General features: G+C 44.0%; 1 protein-coding gene and 1 pseudogene across 2 annotated transcripts; both read right to left on the bottom strand.

Annotated features, from left to right (window-relative positions):
• Positions 1–1,043: 1,043 nt before the first annotated feature.
• Positions 1,044–5,173, bottom strand: LOC103056386 (adenosine receptor A1-like; annotated as a pseudogene).
• A 5,197-nt stretch (positions 5,174–10,370) lies between these two features.
• Positions 10,371–23,788, bottom strand: LOC103052281 (guanylate-binding protein 2-like). 2 transcript variants are annotated; one of them, XM_007427267.3, is made up of 11 exons: positions 23,570–23,788; positions 22,705–22,905; positions 22,026–22,153; positions 21,554–21,663; positions 20,319–20,515; positions 19,114–19,356; positions 18,573–18,853; positions 17,894–18,106; positions 15,954–16,056; positions 14,663–14,856; positions 10,371–12,470 (listed from the first exon to the last, which is right to left on the bottom strand). In XM_007427267.3, exons 2-11 carry the CDS (start codon positions 22,880–22,882, stop codon positions 12,258–12,260), a joined length of 1,860 nt encoding a protein of 619 aa, XP_007427329.1. In that variant the 5' UTR covers positions 22,883–22,905; positions 23,570–23,788; the 3' UTR covers positions 10,371–12,257. The 2 variants fall into 2 exon arrangements, with proteins under 2 accessions (XP_007427329.1, XP_087996042.1); XM_088139916.1 differs by lacking the exon at positions 23,570–23,788 and adding an exon at positions 23,455–23,559.
• Between the last annotated feature and the right edge of the window lie 441 nt (positions 23,789–24,229).

Genomic DNA, 24,229 nt, shown 5'->3' with positions numbered 1-24,229 from the left:
GAGACTAACAGGCAACATCCTCCAATGGGTCTATCTACTAGCTAGGCGGTGACCACACATTTAATATAATTTGTAGCTTCGCCCCCAAAGAAAAAGTTCAGAATTCATCTGGCTAGCAATAGCTAGCAGATATTGTACCACATAAGCAACAATAGTTGGATCTGATGTACCTTGTTGTTATTTGTTTTCATTGAGCTAATTGGTCAATGTAATTGTTTCTAATGAATAAAACAAATAAATATTTTTCAGGCTTAATTAGGCTTTCAAAGGATTGCTGATCTGTCTTTTTTCAATTATCGTTGAAAGCTGCAAATGTTCCACACTGCCCTACATCTCTTCCTCATTTCTGCTCAGCAATACATTGTAAAACAATGTGGAGTTACGTATTACTCTGTGGATTTCTCTGTTCCTCTCCCCACCAGATGCAGCCAACGAGCCAGAACAAGGATGGGGAAGGTCAGAATTAATTGAACTCTTGACCCTTCCTCTATTTCACATTTGCCCTTTCTTGTATGTAGGGCTCCAATTATGGATTGCAGAAGGTACAGGAGAAGGTGAATGCTTTGACTGTAAAGGGCTAATGTAAAATCTCAGGTCACCATTATATTAATTAATTAAGAATTAAAATGCAGGTTATCAACCTTTGCTTCTTCAAGATGAATGCTGTCTTAGATAGATATCTAGAACAGCATTTATGAAAGACATGTGGTAGCATATTGTCACTCCCTAGCAGGAGTGCTCATGTTCAACGTTCCACACAGCAAGCTCTCCTCTAGGATATCACACACATAAACACATACAGAACTTCCTATTTTTTTCTTTTCCAGTGGATACTTGGTGTTCTATGACTATTAAGCATGCATGCTCCATGGCTGAGCACTGGTTGCTGATGTTTCTAGAAGGACGTAGATGTCTCACGTAGGCTTTGTTTTATTTGTTTTTGTAGGTAGGTCTGAAAATCTCAAGGTTCTTCCAATTCTTGTTTCCCAGTAGAGCCAATGCATGGATTTCACAAAGTTGTCTGGTCAGCAGTTAAGAGTCCTTTAGGAATTATGCTTTCTCACTTCAGGCCTGAGGATGGACTTTGGGACTAGGACCACAGCAGGTCTTCATGGAGGGCCAGCGCAAGACTCGGTAGAGGAAGACAGATCGTAGGGCAAGTCCTAAGTCTTTCTTCCTCAAAGCATAGACCAGTGGGTTGGCCAAAGAATTCAGATGCGAGAGCAACACCGCCAGGTGTTCCAGTGACTCATACTGTTCACAGCTAGGACACAGGAGCTGGACACAGTAGATCATATGCAGTGGCATCCAGCAAACGAAGAAGACACCCACCAGGAGCAGAAGGGTACAGGCCATCTGCATTTCCCTTTTCTTGGCTGGCCAAAGAGGCTGTGACCGGAAATGTTCTCGGACTACCCGAAAGATGTCAGCATAGATACCCAGCATGGCTGCCAAGGGCAACAAAGTGCAGGTAAAGAAAATGAAGTAAACCAGGTACTCAGGACTAAAGATGGAGGTGAAAGAACAGCGACCCAAGTGTTCAATTTGGCTGTCGCTGTAGCTCAGGTTCTCTTGATCTTGATAGGCTTCAGAGAGAAAGTGTCCAGAAGGTTTATCTGGGATTACAAGAACAAAGACTGCTCTCTCTGAGTGGAAGCTGATAGCCATGGTCTCATTACCGGTCTCCCCATATTGCTGAAAGCGATTCCATCCCATCATTGGGGAGAGGCCGATTAACAGTGACAGCAGCCAGCAGAAGACCACGATGATCACCACCCAGCGCTTTTTCACATGTGTGGTGTAGCTGTCCAATGAAAGAATTTCATTAGTATCTTTGGATGGGCAGAAACCAAACGTAGAACTGCTCAGTCCCTGGGAGTTGGGTGGCATGTAAACTTAATTAATTACATAATAATAATAATAATAGATATAATTGTGGCTCAAAAAAGCATACACCAAGAAGCCTCATGTACAGTCTTTCAAATATAGTTGAGCTGAACCTTCTTCTACCATGACTGCCAATAACATCTTTGGGGTTTCATGGAACATTTCCTGTTGAAATAGCTGGGGCATAATTGAGGGACAAGTGTTAGATCTATTGGGACATTGAGAATAATTTTCAGCGGTACCTTAATTTTATTCCACTGCGATCCTAAATAGGCATTTGTTCCTAACTCTATAAATCACTTTGAACTGTGGTGCTGGAGAAGACTCTTAAGAGTCCCCTGGACTGCTAGGAGGTCAAACCAGTCAATCTTAAAGGAAATCAACCCTGATTGCTCATTGGAAGGACTGATAATGAAACTCAACCTCAGATACTTTGGTCACCTAATGCGAAGAGAGGAGTCTTTGGAAAAGACCCTGATGCTGGGAAAGATTGAAGGCAAAAGGAGAAGAGGACCGCAGAGGATGAGATGGTTAGATAGCATCACTGAAGCAATGAGCATGAAACTGAGCAAACTCCGGGAGGCAGTGAAGGACAGGAAGGCCTAGCGCAATATGGTTCATGGGGTCACGAAGAGTCGGACACGACTGAACGACTGAACAACAACAACTATAAATCACAATATACCGGGGTCAAAAAGTTCTCATCATGAACCAATTGCATGAATGAACTTTGCCACATCAACAGCCCTCTGGTTTGCAGCATATGCCCAAGACGTATTTCCTATATTGATCTCATCGACAACACTTTCCAACATACGCAAACATGACACCAGAACTGGGGAGACATAAGAGGTAGAGAAGAGATAGAAGAAAAAAGGGGGGATGGATTTCTATCTATCTATCTATCTATCTATCTATCTATCTATCTATCTATCTATCATCTATCAATCTATCTATCTATCTATCTATCATCTATCAATCTATCTATCTATCTATCATCTATCAATCTATCTATCTATCTATCTGTCTATCGTCTGTCTGTCTGACTTTCTGTCTTTCTGTCTATCTTTCTATCTTTTGGTCTTTCGGTCATTCAGACTTTCTGCCTCAGGGAAGAAGATCTGCTTTGATTTCTGGAAAACTCTTTACAGTATTGCCGGTAGATGAAGTACAGACTCTTGATAGCTTGCTAAAGCAATCCTCCAGCTCAATTCATACCAAGTGTAATCAAGGTGGAGTTGCTCTCCATCCCTTTTTCATGCCTCCTCATGCCTCCTCCTCACCTGGACTGCAGTGTGTCTTTTGTAATGGTGTGGTTTCCTCCCTGGGTTTCCAGGGCCCGCTAGACATTCTGCCACAATCACTTACCTTCACACCACAATCAGGAAACCAGTCACCACAGCTATCTCTTTAGATTAGTATTGTCCAAACTTGGCCACTTTAAGATGAGTGGACTTCAACTCCCAGAATTCCCCAGCCAGCATGGCTGGCTGGGGAATTCTGGGAGTTGAAGTCCACTCATCTTAAAGTGGCCAAGTTTGGACAACACTGCTTTAGATGTATGAGTGAATAGTCCCCGATGTACCTGTCAGGATTCATAACATTTTTGAGGGGGTGCCCTCGGGTCAGTGTTGACTCCTGGTGACTGCCTAGACCAGTCCCTGCAGTTTTCCTGGCAAGATTTCAGAAGTGGCTTGCCGTTGCCTGCTTCCTAGGGCTGGGAGAGAGGGACTGGCCCATGGTTACCCAGCTGGTTTGTGCCTAAGGCTGGACTAGAACTCACAGTCTCCTGGTTTCTAGCCCGGTGCCTTCACCACTACACTAAACTGGCTCTCTCGTAACATTATTTCTGAGGACTCATTTCTCAGATTATGAGCCATCTCAAGTAACAAAATATTTTCAGCGGGCCATGACACCAAAGCCAAAACCCAATTTAACACTACTATGGCTTCTTCTAAGGCAAAAACCAATCACCATGAGTGCATAATTAGCCCAGGTTTAAAAAAATATCATAAGCAAATTCATGCAAAACCATGCCATAGTATCTAGCAACTCAATTCATCCAATATCTCTCAGATGGATTCACACACTGCACTGAGGAATGTGGTTTGGTTTTGGCTCAGTGTATTGTGCAAGCATAGCCATTGTTGTTTCTAAGCCATGATTTATGGCTTAATGCACTGCAATCATCCAGCGACTTGTGTTTTATTTAATAAACCATGGTTAAACCTTGGTTAGATAATGTAATGTTTGAATCACTGCTGATAAATTAGTTCACTACATGCCCTCGCTTAAATTAAAACAAGAATGCAATTGTCAGAAGGACAGCTTCTTAGAAGAAGAAGCCTGCTTTCTAGCTCTTGATCATAGTGTACAACTCCAGGGTAGGGAGAGAAACCCTTGTCCAGAACTGTGGTACACTATTAGCTTTTCTCTCCAATTACAAAGCTGGTGTGTGCCTGATAAAATAGCAAGTGAGCAATTTAACTGGTTGAAAAACAGTTTTCTGGATGGATAACAGCTTTTTCCCAACCTCAGGAGAGTTCATCCTGAAAAAGACAGATTTATTATTCCCCTATGATATAAGACAACAAAATATATAATTGACATTTTTAAAGAGAGAGCTGATTTGAGACAAGAGGTTATTTGCGCATAGCACACCCGTTCTTCTTTCATCCTACTATATGATCTCAGGTATGAAAACAACCAAATGAAAACCAGTTGCCCATCAGCACTAAAACCTGCCTTCAATTCTCCAAAAAGAAAGCGGGAAGTGATTCACTACTCCAATCTATGGAAGCATCAAGTCTCCACACGTGGCTCTTCTGTGGCTTCTTCATGTGGAATGTATTCCACTGGATCTGCAGAACCTCGTGGAACCATCCAGATGGCTGTGAATACAGATAATCTCTCTCACACACATCCAAACTTCACACACTGGGTTCTGATCAAAGAACATGACTTGCCTGTTGGGCAGCTTGATCTTCAAGTGGGTATTGATGGCAATCACCAGCAGGAGGAGGATAGAGAATTGGGTGGTGACCAGTGGGAAGCAAGTGAGGAAGAGACAAGTGTAGAAGCACAGGGTATACTCCATGCTGAGCACCATGGAGAAGGGGATGGCTAAAGCTCCCACGCCAAGGTCAGCCACCGCCAAGGAGACAATCAGATAGTTGGTGATACATCTCAATTCCTTGTGCAGATAGATGGTGACACACACTAGCAGGTTGATTGTGATAATGGCTATGGCCAGGATACTCTCAAGAACCAGAAAACCAATATTCATGATGGCTATTGTTCTTGGAGACCATCTGACCACAAAGCCACTCCTTCTTGCAGAGAAAAATCCTCTGGACTCGATCTATTCCATCGAAGTTGCTTCTCTTAAATCCAGAAGGCACATCAACATACCTATTCGCCTATCTCCCTGACTTTGTAATGTGAAATTTCAGCTCTTGCCTTCTATGAGCAATAATCAAGACCTATCTCTGTTTGCTTAGCATATTGCCAGCACTTAGATCAGAGGTGTCATGGGCACAAGATAACTTTTTATGTGAGGTAGTGCACTAACGTTCATGTATTAGAGGCGTATTTCTAGAGTAAACCAATCAATGTGACAGGTTAAGTGAATCGGGATAGGCAGAGCTAGAGATAATAGAAGACGCCACTGAAAGATACAATTTGCAGAGGGAAGTTATCTCACCAATTCTCAGATTAAGACATCCCTAGCGTTAAACACATATAACCAATGAGATCAATAGAGTAAAATTACAATTAAAAGGTGTTTTTGTGTGTGTATGTGTAAGTAGGCACAAAATAATTTGGTAACTGCCTTGTTCAACTGCCCAGTAATCAAGGTTGGAAAACGTTACAAGAATTGATCTTGATGTGTCTTTGGTTTGCCACCATCTTCAGATAGCATATTATTCCCATATGGTAATAGGTGTCCTCCACTCCAAGGGTATCTGCAGGATGGGGGTCCAGAAAGTCAAGATGGCAGACAAAACTAAAGCTCCTCCCATTTTTATGTACAACACATAAAACACAGCTTTGATTGCACCATCACAACTACCATCTTGAGCTGGTGGACCATTCCCTGTGGACCCCATTGCTCCATGCCATTATCTCTTTTTCCTAACCATTCCCACCTTGGCCACCATCTTCCCTTTACCTGCCTCCCTTCCTCCTCCTCCCTTTTACTCCTCCTTCCTTCACCAGCTATGGATTCTCTTCCGAGAGTAATTTTTTTTAAAAAAAATCACACTTGCAGTTTACCTTTTGTAAATGAGGACTGGAAATTGCTCAAAATAACACCCTTTTTGGGGGCGGGGGGGGGGGAATCCAGAAGGTATCCAGAAAATCACAGGCCAGTTAGCTTAACATCTGTTTGGATGAAACTGGAGGGAACCCTTATAAAAATAACATCATAAAACACTGAAAGCAAGTTGTGCTGAATAAAAGTCAACATCTGCAAAAGAAAGATATGCTGGCTGTGTTTTTTCCAGAAGCAAGTGGCTGGTCTTGTGGGAGAGGAGGCTGGGTAGATGGTTCCTGGTCTGAAAAAGCTGTTCTTCTTTTTCCTTTCATTTATAGCATGTTGCCTAATGGGACTTGTACAGGTCTAGTGCATTTCTATTTTTCTCCCTTCAGATTCAGGTTAATTGCATATTCTTAGTATAGACACAGACTTGGGAAACGGACAACATAAGTCCCAAACCTTCCTTTCCATGAATAAATTCAATATATCCCTAATGACTATTCCCCGAATCAGGTGCCTATCTAAATTGGAAACCCCATGCATTCTGGCTCTTTTCCTAATTATTGGAGGAGAAATACAGCTCATCGGGGGGGGGGGGGAATGCAGTAAAATCTAAGGCTTGTTAGAAAGATTCTGGATGCTCACAGGTTTGCACAGATTGCTAACTGCCCTTCTTAGAAACAGGAGACCGATTAGAATCAACCGGATAATCCCGCTGCCAAAACTGGCTGTAAAAAGGGGGGGGGGCGTTCTCTGTAATTCCCTATTGCTTCATTGTTAATATGTTAGGATTTAATGTTGAGAGGGTCTTCTTGCACACATTACAAATGATAGAAACAGTCCACCGGGGATTTTGCCTTGCGAGCTGCATTGGTAAGGAAAAAAAATACACGGTACGTATCACAGACTCTTCCATTTCACTGGAGGCTTCCTGCAGACGAGAAGTTCTTGGTGGATGGGACTTCTTGTTCTAGTTTGCCTCTTCCTGTGGAAGGGAAGCACTGGGACTTTAAATGGATGGGTTACCTTTCTCAAGTTGTGAGCTGTGCAGAGAGCATTATAATGACGAGGAACGATGGGACGTATGGCATCCATGCATTTAAAACAGCAGGAAAACTTACAACCTGCAGGAAAGGGGGAAATCAAAGATACACCTTCTCCTCCTTTTTCTCTTCCTCCTCCTCCACATGAGTGCACTTGGTGTTTAGAGCAGGGTTCCTCAACCTTGGCAACTTTAAGACGGGTGGACTTCAACTCCCAGAATTCCCCAGCCAGCCTTGCGTCTTAAAGTTGCCAAGGTTGAGGAACCCTGGTTTAGAGGGTTGCAGTCCAACAGCCCTGACCCACAACAGGTGAGGACACAGCACTGGGATTTTCTGATTGTTCTTCTTTTTGGGAAGCAGAAGATTTGGGGAGAGAAATGCGTCAACATTCTGTTCAGCCTATCTAAGGATTTATGGCACCCTTTTGTAACCAGAGCACCCTCCAGATGAGTGGATTTCAACTCCCCAAATATCTTGACTTATGCAATCAACGCTAGACTTCCTGCTCCAAAAGGTGGGCAACTTTGCCGCAACTGCAATCAAGCAGAGCTCCAGGACCATTACAGGTCCCCCCAGAGAAATTGCTACGTGAAATATGATCGTCCCCTCAAATATGATATTTCTTGCAGGCAACCTGCTGCCCTGGAGATATTTTGAATTGCAACTTTTACTGGTGCTGAAATCCAACACATGCAGGGAGAACCAATTGGGAGGAAGCTGCCTTAAAGAGATGCCAACAGCCCTTGAAACAATTATGCAGTGCGGTAGTTTATGTCTATGCAATAGTCATCCTTACCGACTGATTTGCAGCCAGCAGAGGGCAATGCAGGACAGTAATTCTGGAGTGTTTTACTTCTGATTTCACATTCATCATTCTGGAGGGAGGACAGGCTTCAGTTCAATTCAGGCAAGACCATGTGGCTGTGGGTTTTGCCATCCCCCCAGGATCTGGATCAGGGGATTTTCTACCCTTGGCTCTGAGTGGGGTTGCACTCCCCTACTCAGAGCCTGCCTGCCACTTGGGGGTCCTCGTGGACTCACAGCTCCTGCCTGAGGAGGGGGTGACAGCCATGGCCAGGCAGCCCCTTGCACAACTTCATATTGTGAGTCAATTGCACCTGCTTTTGGATTGTCAGGTCCAGCTTACAGTCATTCAGGCCTTAGTCACCTCCCAGTTGACTTTCTGTAATGCACTGTATATGGGCTGCCCTTGAAGACCATCCAGAAGTTACAACTAGCCCAGAATGTGTCTTCAACGGATAGTAATGGGTGTGCCCTTGTACACCCGTGTAACATCACTACTCTGAGCTGCGCTGGCTCACAGGTGCCATTCATGGTGTGGGTGATCACCTGTAAAGCCCTGCAACTGCCCATCTCTGGTTATCTCTGACCATCTCACTAGGTCACCCAAGATGGACATGTTCCATGTCCCTTGCTTAAGGCAGGGTCATCTTATGGGGTGTGCCTTCTTTATTGCTGTGCGTGTCCTTTGGAATAAGCCCACCAAGGCCACCACCACCACCACCCAAAATGTGGGTGATCTCAACCCTCACAAGCCTTTCATAGAATTGTGAAGACCTGGCTGTTCTCCTGTGCATTGGCCCAAGATGGTGCTTGAGCTATTAGGAAACAGCACCATGGTTACTTCCAGCCTTAGCTCTGTGTGCATAGTTGTTATATTGGTTTTATACTTGTACACTGTCTGGAAGCATAAATGAGCTGGACAGCCTTATAATCCCATAAATCAGTGCCTACGTCCATACTGTACTCTTCTGGGTTTATTTATTCCTGATATGGGAGGCTTCTAAATAGTTTGAAAATAAACATGATGCCAGATCTTCCTCATCTGAAACTTGCACACATGGGTAGGCTCAGATATGTAAGTTTGGATTTATACCCCTTGTCTTAAGAAATCTTATTCTGATGAATAATTTGAATTATGGTTGGAATGTTTTATTCTCTCTGCAGACGCGTAAGAGCTATGGACACACCATCTATAATAGATGGCGCTCCCCTTAACTGTAGCAGGGAGCATCTGCGTGGCTTTTGCTAAATAGTCACTGAGAACTCTGTTGTGCCTTTGGCAGGAGTGACTTTCCTGTTGTGTTGCTCCTCTGGAGGAAGGAAGGGGCAAACTGCAGCCGCTTCCCTAGTTCCCAGCCTCCTGAAAACAATGACGCATCTGAGGGAGAACAAAAGCAATTCTTGGGCTTCCTAAGCGCAGGGGCTGGGCAGGATCTGTGCAGACCAGACCAAGACCCGGTGCTTTCTGAGAAATGGGACTGCTGGGGAGGAATCAGCAAGCAAAAGTAAAATCAATGGCAGGAAAAGGCGCTTTGGGAGAGGCTGGCTGTTACGAGCCACAGGTCAGAGAACCAACCCCTGGTGGTCTTCAAACCTGCTCAGTTACAGGGAGATGCTGTCTAATGAAGTGATATAATGCCAAGGGTGATACTGGGGATGTGCGTGCGTTGTGCGTGTCTAGCTTTTAACATTACTGTATTGTTGTTGTTGTTATTGGCAGATCTACACATCCCCCAAATGTTGGCTTGAGAATGCTGGGCTGATCATTCTCAAGAATTCCTCCGCAGGACGCAGCCTTCTCCTCATAGCCAGCTAGCCAGTGTGCAAACTTTCAGAAATGATGGGCTTTCCAAAGTTTATACATACTTGTAGTCCTCGCTTAATGACTGTTCATTTAGTGACTGTTCAAAGTTACAACAGCACTAAAAAAGAGACTTATGACCTATGCCCAAAGTTACAACTGTCACAGCACCCCTGCAGTTACATGATCATGGTCTGGACACTCAGCAACCAGCTTGCACTTATGACAGTTGCAGTGTCCCAGGATCACATGATCACCATTTGCATTCTTCCCTCCCAGATTCCAGCAAGCAAAATCAATAGGGAACCCATGTGATTCACTTAATGACCATGTGATTCACTTAACAACCACCATGAAAGGTCATAAAATCAGGTCCAGTCATGTGATGATTCACTTAATGACCACATCACTTAGTGACTTAAATTCCAGTCCCAATTGTGGTTGTTAAGCAAGGACTATCTGTATCCCTTTCTGAATACTGTAATATCAAACTAAGATTGTTTCCATGGAAGGAAGGGATGAGCCACAGAGCCACACACACCATATGTATACATTTAGCTCATCAGGATTAATAATTTTAATTTTTGAAAGTATCTGTGAATTAGAGACTCTGCTCCCATACTATTGCTTATGCCAGAAGAAGATGTTCACACATTTGGAATGCAACTGTTTATTTAGGAGACAATCAAATTGTGCACTGTGAAAACAGGCAAGCATTCCCACAAATTCTGCTTCAAACCACTTCAAACAGTAACAAAAGGATGAGCTTCTTCCTGGGCACCCACCCTCTTCTTTTACTGATCAGGAGAAGGGCAGTTTGCTAATACTGTCAACTCCAAAGACCGCCTCCATCCAGCACCTTAGTGATCCCATGGAGCTCCATGGAAGGACACATGGTCCCGCAAGATCTCGAGCTTGGTCCTTCCCTCTGTGTTCAGAAAGACTGGCTCCGCTGGAGTGAGGTAACATGAGTGCAAGTAAACAAGGGTCCCGTAGGCTTCCTGGATGGATTGCGTTAAGTGTTACAACCTGAACAACCATGACTTTAGGAAATGCACACATGATGTGTGTTCCATCCATAAGAAGCTTCCTGCCTCCTATTTGGGAACAGCTTCTTAAAGCTGTGTGAAAGAACAGGGGAATCCTGTAACTTTTAGGCACATTCCAAAAGATGGGTTCACAGCACCACAAACCTTAATGTGGCTCAGATGCAATGTAAAAGCATCTAATGTGTGATATGCATATCCATCCATGTGGGTTAATTAAGCAAACTATAAAACATGCTACTTTGTTATATTTTCTAGTAGGCCTTTTGAGTTCAAGCTTATGAAGCTATTACGGTGTAAATGGGCTCCTCACCCATCAGGCAACACAATAACACTGTTATTAAAGAACATATTTAAAAATCTATATTGTCAAGGAAAGGAAAGAAAGCTACGCAAAGGCCATTCAAAGGCATAACCTAAATTGGGTGGGTGTTGAAAGAGCCAATCCAAAGATGTGGCTGAATCACGTGGAAGGCAGAAGTTTCCTGCATCTCCAAAAAGCAGAGAATTCCTCAGCTTTCTGGTGGCCCCATCACCATAGGCTGCTCCTGCTGGGTCTTGCATTTCTATTATTTTCTGGAAGCGTGATCAGATTGATAAATACAGTCCACCTTCCCTTAAGCTCTCAGAGGAGAGAGACAGAGATGTTACAGGGTTTGCATGACTTCCACACAACCCTCTTGGGGTTCGGTTCGGTTCTATTCTATTCTATTCTATTGATAAAAAGTTATCAATCTATAGCTACCGATGTCTGAGTAGTCCCAATAAAGACAAAACTGGACATGGGTACCTCTTGTGGTCAATGTAACTGAAAATACATTTTCTAGGAATATCCAAAATCATAAAGCACTATACAGCCTTCTCCAGTTGGTGTTATGTTGGCATAGTGATGGGTGGACAATGCTATAAAACACTATAAATTGCTAATGAGGAAATAGCCAATATTTGGGAAACAGGTTAGGGTCATAATCTTCATTCACTATGCTTCATTCTATCCTGTTTTATTCTTTTCTTTTCTCTCATAAATGAAAGAAATTTCATTTTCTTTGGTTATCTTACAATGACTTCTCCAATTGCACTAAGGCATTAAGTGATTGGTTTAGTTTGGGCTTTGTGTCATATATAAACCCCCAAACATGACTTAAAACATCAGGATTAAAACCAACCAACCAACAGGAGCTTAATACAATGCCTGAACTCAGCTTGTGATGTTTCATGAAGCCACGGACTGTTGGAAGCCTATGAAGCCTTAAAATGCCATCCTTGAAACAAGCCCCTAGAGTCCAAGAATGACTTTGCGTACCATGACTTTACATTTACAGAACATATTTAAAATAACTCAAGTAAGAATGCAGCCAGGTCATTTCTAGAATATACAGGAACTTCCTGGGAGAGGAAATAAGGCCATTTGTTCTGGATTAGAAATGCTTGAACAAATTAGTAACAGCCCCAACAGCTTTGCCCCAAATTCCTGGTAATGCCGTTGAGACCACGTCTCCTAGGACTCCCAAAGCTGAGGCTATCCAAGATGGCTTCTTCACATCTTCACTTTTCTGTTTCAGCTGACGGATCTCCCCGTTCAGTTGTCTAGCTTCCTTCTCGAAACCCTCTTTCAAGAAAGCCTCTTGTTCCTGCAAACAGAGCCCATCAGTTATTAGACTGAAAGCAAAAGATGTGATTAACATTGGAGACCATGTTCAAGAATGTACCCAATAAAGAAAGAAGACTCAAGATGTATTTGGACATTTCCTGTCAAATTAGAATTGGGTAAAGGGGAAAAACAGGGAAATCATCTCATATGGACTACACCCCATTGGATCCCTGTAGTTCAGCTCAATTACTCTCTGTGCCATGGAGGGGCGTGTCCTGCAGTGATCAACCCGTGTGGCTTCTGGAGCAGTTAGGATATTAAGCTGCATAGGAAGTCTGAGAGTAAAGGCTGTCTGTCTTGCTCCCCAAATCTCAGAAGATTCTTTGCACTGTAACTTTAAGAGGGGTAAGCCTCATTTCATTTTCTCTCATTTTACTATTAACCATCTTGGGTTTTAGCAAAGCCTGCCTCCAAATTTTCTTTTTCTTGTTCCTCTACCCTTAAATTTCTCTCCTTGCTTTTCCACTGTTGCTTTTTGCAGCTTCAGCATCACTGGATCTATTCCCTGCACTGAAGAAATTAAGTCTTCAGATGAAGCTCAAGTAAAATTGACTTTTGATTCATGGATAGATTACATGCCATCAAGTTGGTGTCAATTATTAACAACCACACAGATGGATTTTCTCCAAGACAATCTGTCTCTAACCAGGTCCTTTAGGACTTCCACTGGTGTATCCGTCATTGCTGTAACTGAGTCCATCCACCTTGCTGCTGGTTGTCCTCTTTCCTTCCACCTTTCCCAACATTAGAGCTTTCTCCAGAGATGCAGCTCTTCACATAATGTGTTCAAAGTATGATGATTTGAGCCTGGTCATTTGTGCCTTGAGTGTGAACTCTGGGTTGATTTGTTCAATGAAGCTTTGTTTTGTTTTCATGGCTATCGATGGTGTTCTCAGGAGTCTTCTCCAATGCCAAAGCTCAAACGTGTCAACACTCTTCCTGCCCTGCTTCTTCAAAGTCCAACTTTCACTTCCATAGAATGTCACAGGGGAATATCATGACTTGCATGATTCTGATCTTTGTAGATATAGACACATCTTTTCCAAGGCCTTCGTTACTACTCTACGAAGTGCTAATCTACAGCATATTTCTTGACTGCTGGTTCTTTTACCATTGATAGTTGATCCTAAAAGGCAGAAGCTATCCACCACTTTGATATCTTCATTGTCAGTTCTAAGACTGGTTGCTGTACCCGTTGTCATTAGTTTGGCCTTCTTTATATTTAATCTGTTTTATTTTTTCACTGTGCTCCTTGACTTTCTTTACTAGAGCTTGAACATTTGCATTTGCCTTTTCAGCTATCCGAGTAGCATTATCAGCATAGCACAGGTTATGCAGTTTCTTCCTCCAATTTTAAAACCATACTCAGCATACATATTCAGCATATAAAGACTGACTTTTACCTGACTGTAAACCTATACAGGTAATCCTCACTTACCAACCACAACTGGGACCAGCAACTCCATTGCTAAGCAGTGCAGTCATTAAGCATGATGTTATGTGACCATGACTTGTAACTTCCTGCTGGCTTCCTCACTGATTTTGCTTGTCAGAAGCTGGCTGTGAAGGTCACAAATGGTGATCATGTGACTGCAGGATGCTGCAAACGTCGTAAATGCATGCCAGTTGCCAAGCACTCAAATCACAATCACGTGACTGTGGGGACACTGCAACAGCTGCAACTTCGAGGACTGGTCATAAATGTCCTTTTTCAGTGACGTTGTAACTTTGAACAGTTGCTGAACGAGTGGTCAGTAAGCAAGGACTACCTGTACTGTTTGAAATTCTGCATTTATTCTTCAAGACTTCAGTTAAGTACCTATACAGTAATTCTGTAAGTGCTGTGAATTGTTGCGTCTAGTTCTACTCTTCATTGCTGTTAAAAGTGCATCCTTCTGAGCACTAGAAACCTTTAGGACGCTCCCTCTTTCACTGTTTCTATCATTTGCTTTCTTTACATAGTCCCAGTGACTTTAAAACTTCCCCAAGCAAATAAATGTATTTCAACCTGTATCAAAATGACGTAAGTGGAGACGATGTGATAAGGTAAAGAAAGAGGAACGTGTGCTATGCTTATTCTAAAATCATGGCTTTTCAGTTCTGAAAGTCTGCAATTTTGTTAAAACTGCCCCCCACAACTAGAGCAAACTCTTGCTGAGACAATAGCCTTACCCTGAGTTTGCTACTGATCATCTTCTCTTGCTCTTCCAGTATCTTCTTTCTATCTTCCACCATCTGCGCCTCTAGCGTCTGAAGGTTCATATCATAACTCTGTTTCTGGTCATCCAACTTCTGTTGCAACATATCTATTTGCTGCTTCTGGATCTCCCTCTCTAGTTCTGCTGCTTTTGCCATGGCCTTTGCATCTGGTCCAGGGGGGAAAAAAAAGACAAACATCTGCAGGTGTGGGCTAGACTTGGTAGTATGCAAATAATGTAATAAATAAGTAGATTTGGCATACAGATGGTCCTCACTTAACTATGGTAATTGGGACCAGAATTTCCGTTGCTAAGCGACACCGTCCTAAAGTGCAACATCGCATGACCACACTGCTTAGTGACGGCAATTCTGGCAGTTTCTATTGCCGTCATTAAGTGAATCCCGCACCACTGTTAAGTGCGATGTCACATGGTCCCCATTTGCAACCTTCTGCCAGCTTCCCCATTGATTTTGCTTGTTGGAAGTTGGCAGTGAAGGTTGCAAATGGGGATCATGTGACCGTGGGACGCTGTAACTACCGTAACTGCAAGGACCAGTCCTAAGTCCTATGCATTCAGTGCTGTCGTAAGTTCGAACAGTCGCTGAACAAATGGTCTTTAAGCAAGGACTACCTATATACATTTCCATCCTCACTGTCAGTGTTTCTCAACCGTGGCAGCTTTCAGATGGGTGGAGTTCAACTCCCAGAATTCCCCAACCAGCAAAGCTGGCTGGGGAATTCTGGGAGTTGAAGTCCACCCGTCTGAAAGCTGCCAAAGTTGAGAAACCCTGTTCACTGTAGTGAGGGAGTTTAGAACCTGGACAAGAGAAGGTTACAGGCTGTTATAGGGGAATTACAAGGAAATTGCCCAAAGAGGTAAGAAAAGAATGGGAAATTACATGAACATTTTAGAAAAGAGGATTGCTTCCCCTAGAATCCTCTTTTCTCCACAACCTTTAAACATAGCTGTGATAGGCTTGAATCAGCTCCTTCATGATCCCGTCCTTCCAAGGCCCCCAGCTCTCTTGCTCAGCATTCTGCAATCCATTTATTGGGATATACTGTGAGTACAGTTAGAAACGCTGGCTAATCCTGCAGAAAAAAGGAACTTCTCCATCTTTCATTACCAGGATTTTATGTAGACAGGAAAGCATTTCCCCAGTTAGCAATGGGTTTGGTGTAAGGATAGACAACCCGTCTTTTCCCACCTTCAAGGGAGAGCCAACACCCCAGCATAATCTTACAACTGGATCAAGCCTTTACCTTCCATTTCCTTCTCCTTCTCTTTAAGGGTTACATCACTTTGAAGAATGGTTTTGCTGATGCTGTCCTTGCCCTGCAGGAATTCTTTCAGGGTCTTCCCCGCCTAGGTGAAGAGGGGAAAAAAGAGCAATCTGGAGCATGGAATCTGGAAATGCGATGAGGAGGCTTTGTCAAAGCAAGGACACTGAACGATCTCCCTGTAGGATGGCAACGCTGCCACATGGCTGGCAAAATGGACCTCTGATGCCCGATGAGGAAATTTGGCTTCCTGTAGCTCTTCCAAAGAACATTTTGAATGCCAGCATTCAGTGTTGGTGCCAGTGAGGGGGAATTTCTCTAAAAACCACCCAGAAATGGGCTGGACTCTGTGTGGCCTACAAGGCTAGTAGAACACCCGTTACATTTTAGAAGTTAATCATGGCTGCAATTTCACAATACCCAGTATGGTATTCATGTGTGAATCTTAATCAAGTCTTCCATTAGGTGTCTTCCATTAGTCTATTTGTATAAAGGTTCCCTTCAAACTTCTGTTATTAAAATTGGAAATAATACTTTGAAGGAAAACATGATGTTTTAGGTGTGGAGACCTTGGAAATTTCAAATGATTGAATTTTAGCAAATTGAGCATTCATATAGCTTGCTTGAACTTACTGGATTATTTAAGGTTGATCTATCGATTTTTCTGTATCTCCTTGTTGTTTTCAATGGGATGTTAATGGGTCTTGTTTTGCCTATGTTTTGATAACTCAGACTGATTATTTGTATATAAATTTTAACCAATTTGCCAAACATCTTTCAGGTTTTTAAACTTGGAATTGTAGGAAACAGTTCTTCAGAGGCATCTGCAGGAAGGTTCAGGGTGGCAGCAAATAATGAAAGCCGTGTCACACTGTCACAATACAAGCTCCACCCCTTTTGTATATATGTTGTGATCTTGCACGGACACACTCAAGGAGCACAGCTTTGTATTGCAACAGCATGACAGTATTTCATCATTTTGATAAAAGCACTGGATCCTGCAGACACCTCTGCCTTTGATTATTAGTGTCCACAATGTGCGTAATCTATTTTCCCCTATTTTGAATTCTGCTTTACAACTAACCCAGCTCCACAATATATTGCATGCATCATTTGTTAGATTATGGATTACTGCAATGCACTCTACGTGGGGCTACCCTTGAAGAGTATCTGGAAGCTACAGCTGGCACAAAATGTGGCGGCGCGGATAGTTCTGAATGCCCCCGGGGGGCACATATAACACCACTGTTACGTGAGCTGCATTGGTTGCTGGTTTGCTTCCAGGTCCAATTCAAGGTGTTGGTTATTATCTTTAAAGCCCTTCATGGCACAGGACCAGGTCATCTGAGGATCCGTCTCGCCCATTACATCAGCCCGCCCCACTCAGTCCAGCAGAAGTTGCATGTTGCTGACCCCACCAGTCAAGGAATTTCAACTGCCAGGGTCTAGGAAGAGGGCCTTTTCTGCCGTGGCCCCCACTCTGTGGAACAATGTACCACCTGAGGTGCAGTGTGTCCCCACTCTCATGGCCTTCAGGAAGAGTGTAAAATGTTGCTATGCCAGATGTCCTGGGGGCCTGATGGGGCTCACATTGTTGGAACAGGCTCGTGGGGTAACTGATTCTGCCCCCCCATCATCTTGAATGTCATAGTCTTTTTATGTATATAGTATTTTTATATACTATGATTTTTTTTAGCTAATTTAAAGTAGATATTTATATTCTTTCTTGTTTTTAATGTTTGATTTTAATTGTGAGTTGCCCAGGGTCACCCGCTGGGGGAGATGGGCGGAATATAAATTGAATAATAAATAAATAATATAAATAATTTTCCCAACCGCTCTCTCAAATGTTACAGATCCTGGCCTAACAGCATTACAATGTCCCTTGTGAGTATGAATTTAGCAACCCCAGCATTTTGTACCATTATTCCTTTCTTAGGTGCCTCATGGTATCTTTCCTCCACTTGTTTCAGGTCATTTACAAATTCCTGGTGGCCACCAGGCTGGGAGTAGCTTCCATTCTTGACCTTCTGTTCCAAGCCCTCAGAGAGTGACCTCAGTAAAGCTAAACAGACTTCAGAAGATTTCATCTCATTTTTGCGGCAGTACTCTTCCTTCTTGCTGTCCACAGTTTTCTGGTAGGAATAAAATGTTACAAAACAAGATCTGAGACATAACAAACAAAAGCATGTTTTTACTTCCAGTACATTTGGATGGTCTCCCATGATTCAACAGAGCTTAATCATAGTTTGAAATTGCAGGTTCTCTTCCTTCAACTTAACTAGAGGCTCATTAATTCTTACAGGAGGAACCTAATTGAAGAGGCTGATGATGATACTCCTTGCCACCCTGTGGACCCTCCTAGATGTTCCTTCCCACATCCATCTATTATCCGTCTGGGCAATTGGGCATGTTTCCAAACAAAGCACCTGGCTGCAGCCATCCACAAATTTATTGACTAAGAACATCTCCACAATTTGTGTGAGGCTATGTAGCATTCTTATAAATACAGAAAATACTGGAGGCCAAGGTACCATACCACCAGGACCCTTGAACCTTCAATATTGTCTATGAATGTTGGTATCTCACAAGATTACCTACCACAAGTTTGCCCTGGAACTGACGTGTATCATCCTTGAAAGCACGAGCCATGAAGATCCGGAGGGCCTCTTTCTCAGATTTTTTATGTACATCCAGAAGTTCCTGGAGAGTCTCAGTGGGTAGCTTCAGGTTTTGCTCCATCATTTGCACATAGTGAGCACCAGCTTCACGCACAGCAGCCGCGTTCTCAATCTCAGACAAGGCCAATACTGCATTCTCCAAGCAAGGAACTTTCCCACTATGAATAGCATCCACATAGGTCTTGACCAACTCTGCCAACACTGAATAGAGAAAAATAAACAGATTGCTGGAGCATCAGCTGCACATATTCAGCTGCCTTTGCTCACTGTGGAGCAGACTCAAGAATCTAAGGCACTGTGCCACAACTTGTTTGCCAGTTTGGGTGGTTGAGGACTGCCACATTTTTCCAGCCTGCATGGCTTTCTGGAGGACACTTCATTCAAGAGATGAGGCATAATGAGCTCAAACCTTCCAACTGCCCCTGGCTTATAATAATAATAATAGAGCTAGAAGCACTCACGGTTGCCAGTGACAATGTGTCCGCCTGGAAGAGTCTTTTCTCGAGATGTCCAATAGACATAGCGACAGAACTGCTTTGCTTGTTCCACAAAATCAGGCTCCAGCTGACTCTCTTGCATCTGTTCCAGATGAGGTAAGTTCTTCCTACTAGTAGGGCGATCAAAGATGAAGCACTTCCGGGTGGGGAAGAATAGTCGGATACATTTGCGCGGCAGATTGAACATCTGCTCCTCGTGACTGTTACCTAGAGAGCAACATGTCCATCTTGCAGATTAATTAACCTGAATTGCACCTACCAGCGGGCATTTCAGTAGGAAACGTTCCCATATCTGTGACAGAGCGCCACTTAATTATTATCCTTACCAACTGCAGGAATCTCCTCTAACTTTTTAACTGTCTTTGTCTACCCTTCATCTCTTAATTATAGAGGCCACACCTCTATAACATTGGTTTTTCTTGTTTCCAAATCAGTGGTTTTGGATAACCTCTATTTAACACACTGCACTGTAATTTACCAAGCATTTTGTGGAAAGGCAATGTACAAATTAAGGGTGATCTAGTCTTTTAATGTGTAGACTCAGCCAACAAAGTATATGCAAATTACAGCCTGAAATCCAAAGCAGTACCTTCTGCAATTGCAACCCTGGTTTAAATTAATCAAGAAAAATGAACACTGAAGAATTAACACTGTTGCTTATTTTCCAGCAAATAATTTGGTTAGGGCAGTGTTGTCCAAACTTGGCCACTTTAAGATGAGTGGACTTCATGCTGGCTGGGGAATTCTGGGAGTTGAAGTCCACTCATCTTAAAGTGGCCAAGTTTGGACAACACTGGGTTAGGGAATAACAGGAAAATACATTGGTTTATATTTCAGTGGCATGATTACTGACACAGAAATGGATTTGCTAGGAAAGACAAATTCCTGCTGGGTATTTTTGTTGTCTATTTAGCCTTTTTCAAAACTCAGTTATTTTTATGATATATTATATCTGCTGGGTCTTATTTTACAATGGTCTATAGTCAGGTACAACAGAAGCATCTTAGTAATTCCAGCTGAGAATTGCTTTTTATGGTCAGCCTCTTTTCACCTCTTAACAACTGAGGACCATTTTGCGCCTCCCTGAAGGAGGAAAACTTAGGCCCAACGGCTCCTATTCCTTATCCACATGATCACCTGGATCTTCACACTGCATTTATCATCAGTACCTTTTTTTAATTCCAGAGCTTGTTCCAGATAATCGTCCTCTGTGATGGGTTTCCCATTCCGTTCCAGCTGCAGGGTGAAATCTCGCACAGCCCAGACAAATGTAGGGAAGAAGCCAACAAATTCAGAAGAGTCTTCTGTATCTCCATGGCTGGATGGACTCTTTGTCCTGATGTGTTTAGAGAGCTCCGTCACAAAACTTTTCCCCCAGTTTAGGAATCAAGAAACGTACAAGTGCAGTGAATAAAGAGGATGGCCTTGAAGGACAGAGAGAAGATCTGCTACCAAGGCAACAGTCAGACAAATGAAACTTGAGCCCAGGCCAAGAAAGGAGATTGCAGAAATGCCTCAGATAGCTCCCTGCCCAATTCTCATGAAGATAAAAGAGGGAGGAAGGGAAGCACATAGAGACTTGCAAGATTCCGTTACTGCAGCTGTTCGGATAAAAGTAGCTTTAGGTCTACATGGTGTCTGATTCTTAGTCTGGTCTACCTGATAGGGCTGACATCAAAGGAAGACATGTCTGCAAAATGCCTGGCTCTACCTCTACCACAGAACCAGACATGGTTGATCAAGTAAGGAGAAGCAGATAATTTGGTTGGTTCCTAAAAGCTATTTATTTTGCAACAGCAGCTTCCACATTTATATTTGTTTGCCAAAATTATCTTCTTAATATTTACTTTTGAATATGAATTCTGCAGATGAATTGCTAGCAGCACAGCACCAAGGCTAATTTCTCTTCGATCATTATTTATTAAAATATATTGTTTATAGATATGCTATAATTAACATATGGCATAGGTTACCCACTGATTTCTCCCTCTCTCTCCACTGTCAAGAAGGGTAAGTGCTATACACCTCAGTGCTACTGAAACATTTTTGAAAGAATCCAAAGTGCCAGATTAATCTGAAATGCAATGGGAAGCACGGGATTGATGGATGACAGTAGGCGCCGTTTTGAACGTGTTGATTTCAAACAAAACAAAATTATCCCTGTTGAAGAGCAACACGATTCACATAACAGACTTCACCTCTTTATTGCCTTAACCCATTTTCTGTGCTTGCACAATACATTGAAACATAAGCTAGTCAACATTCAATCTAACCAAGCTTTGCAGGTTGGGGAACACACTTGATGAGTCTAGAAATGACTTAGACAAGGATGTTTCTGGATGTTGCCTCACTCCAAATCTACAGTAACTGCACAGCATAACAGGGCTATTCTTTAGAAGGATACTGAAGCTTGTCCATAGCAGTCTGATCAATGGTCCCCAAACTATTGTAGACGAGGGTGCTGCTTAGCAGCACGGCCAAAGCGAAGATCCAGGCATCATTTTGAGAATTGCCCTAAGGAGGGACAAGAGTAAGTTATGATCTGTTTCTGACTTCTGCTGATTGTATCTATGCCTCTCATAAGGTAACTTCATAAGAACAAGAAACCATTCATTCACCAGGCCAGAATTCATTCACTGAGTCCTTCATCATTTCTGACAGCCAGGAATGCTGGGAGTTGTAGTTCAGGAACAATTAAAGGCCATGCGTTCTTCCCCTTGGCCAAGAGAATTAGATTTGGTTGAGGTATATTAGGCCTGACTCTTGACATTAATATTGCAATCTTCCTTCTAGAAAGTCATCTGTGCTACTTGCTGCCTAAAGAAATCCCACTGACATGGTGCTTTATGCAAAGAAATACACAAATACAAAATCACCTTTTGCACATCACCCAATCCCTCAGTGTCCAGAAGGACGAGGGTTTGATGAGGCCTTTCCGGATAGGGAATGCACCACATCCAGATTCCTTTTGTATTTGCTTGCACCGTGGAGCCCAAAGAGAAACCTACAAATGGAAAAATAGGCCATGGTTTAGACCCAAAATAGATAATCCTGTAAATGTGTGAGCTGCAGTTCATGAGACACAGCTTTTCACTACCAGTTTTTGTGGCCGCCCCCCTGTCTTTAACACCTTCAAACAGGAAATCGTTCAAGGGTGCAGTTTCCCAGACGGAAATGCTTATGAAATACATTTCATTTTGCAATATAAGAGGAAGCACAAGAACCCTGAAAGAAAAGGGGGGCTACATTTCTCAGCACCTAAAAAGAATACCGGGAGCAGAGTTATACAGATGCATTGATTAAATCAGCAATTTAAAGCTTGCAATCTTACTATCCTAAAGGGAATTCTGGAAGTCAAGGTCACACCAGTCCAAAGAGTTCCCTGTCACTGCATGACTCACAATGGGCATTTTGGAAAATGGGAGTCCTGGGCTCTGTACATAACCTGATCATCAGAGTAGAAAACACTGGACTTGGGGGTGTTCATTTCCCCACCACCTATTCCAGGTTCTGCCCTCACCCACATTGTCCCGGTTCATGTCCGCCCCTTCTCACCTGAATTTTTACCAGCCAGCTTGTTCATCAGGTAGGACTTGCCCGTGCGGTACAGTCCCACAATGGACACCACCACCACCTGGTTCCGGATTTGCGAGAGCAATTGAAGGGCCTCTGGAGAGATGTGGAGGCCGCTCAGCCTGTTCTCAATCAGGCACACGGGGGCTGCCATCTGCATTTTGGAGGCCTGGAGGGATGCCGCTGCAGAGCAAGATTGGCAAGAAAGTGCCCAGAGTCACCAAAGATGCCGTTTGTATATGACGGCGATAGCACTTTCTTCACAGACGCTCCCAAATGAAGAATATAAAAGAGCCTTCCCCAAGTTCATGACCTCCAGGTGATGTCAAGCCCATCTCAGGCCAGTGAGTGTATGGGCTTTGTAATCCCCGACTGATTCCTTCTCAAGCATCTTCCCCCAGACCTCAGAAGACAACTGAAGAGCAGCAGGTCTTCAGGGCCAAGCCCGCCCCTGGGGGCAGACCTGGTCGGAACGGCGGGACGGGTCCCCAGGTCCCCGGGCCCGAACGGGAGCAAGTTCCCCGCGGTTCCCCAGAAGCATTTCCGCGGAGGAGCCCCGCACCGCGCCCCAGCACCCGCCCGCACCAGGCCGAGGGAGAAGCCTCTCGTCCCGCTGCTGACCCTCCCGCCAGCCCTTCGCGCCCCCCAGTTTTCAGGAAGAGTCTCTGCTTCGCGGATGCTCGGGAAGAGAGCCCCGCAACTGCTCCGCCGGTGCCAGCAAGGGGGACCCACCCAGCCCCTCCGGAGGACCTCAAGTCCCGAAAGCGGCTGCCGCTGCGGGGAAGGACCGGACACCGGAGGGGAAGTCGGGGAAAAGCGATCGCGCCTCGCGCCCGGCTCCCTTTACCGTCTTTCCAAAGGAAACCAGTTGGGCCGCCCGCCAGCTCCCTTCGTAGCCCGACGCGACCTCTCCCTCCTGCGCTGAAGTCGGGGCTTTTATAAAGCAGCCGCGAAATCGAAAGCGAGGTTCGCCGTTCGCTTCCAGGAAGGCACCCAGCTTCTCGGCAGATGAGCCGAGCCTCCGCGAAGCGCGCGGGGCCCCTGCTAGAAAGTAGCCGCCGGACGGGGAGTGGCTGGAGATCCCTCCACAACCCTCGAGCCAGATCTGTTTCACGGTGGCTTGCACGCGTAGGGGTTTCTGGACTTTAATATACATAGGTGTACCATCCGTTTGTGTGAATGTGATCGACCTGAGCATCTTCTATAGAGATACACGGAGTCGCTTGCGCCTGTTTCTATCTGAGCCCTTTATAGCTTAACAAATTGCGCAACTTAAGGGCGCGGGGGGGGGGCGCAGGCGATTTGGGCGCGGCCCCCCCAACTTCTGACATTTTCTGAGCGCTGGGAAGGAGTTGCCCCTTGCGTGTCGCTCCATAACTTGGAGGAAAAGCTGGAAAAGGCGGCGATTGTCCTTGAGAACATGGCAGACAGAAGTCATAATTGCATTTTTCGGATAGGTGGTGACTTTTGAACCGTTCGGGTGAAGAATATCCTGTTTTTCCCAGGC

This window comes from Python bivittatus, unplaced genomic scaffold (assembly GCF_059951505.1).
Source record: "Python bivittatus isolate LINGU-HERP-01145 unplaced genomic scaffold, Pbiv_v1 ctg000310_np1212, whole genome shotgun sequence".
Classification (NCBI taxonomy): Eukaryota; Metazoa; Chordata; class Lepidosauria; order Squamata; family Pythonidae; genus Python; species Python bivittatus.
Note: the sequence above shows the minus strand (reverse complement) of the source record. Positions and strands in the feature narration are given on the sequence as shown.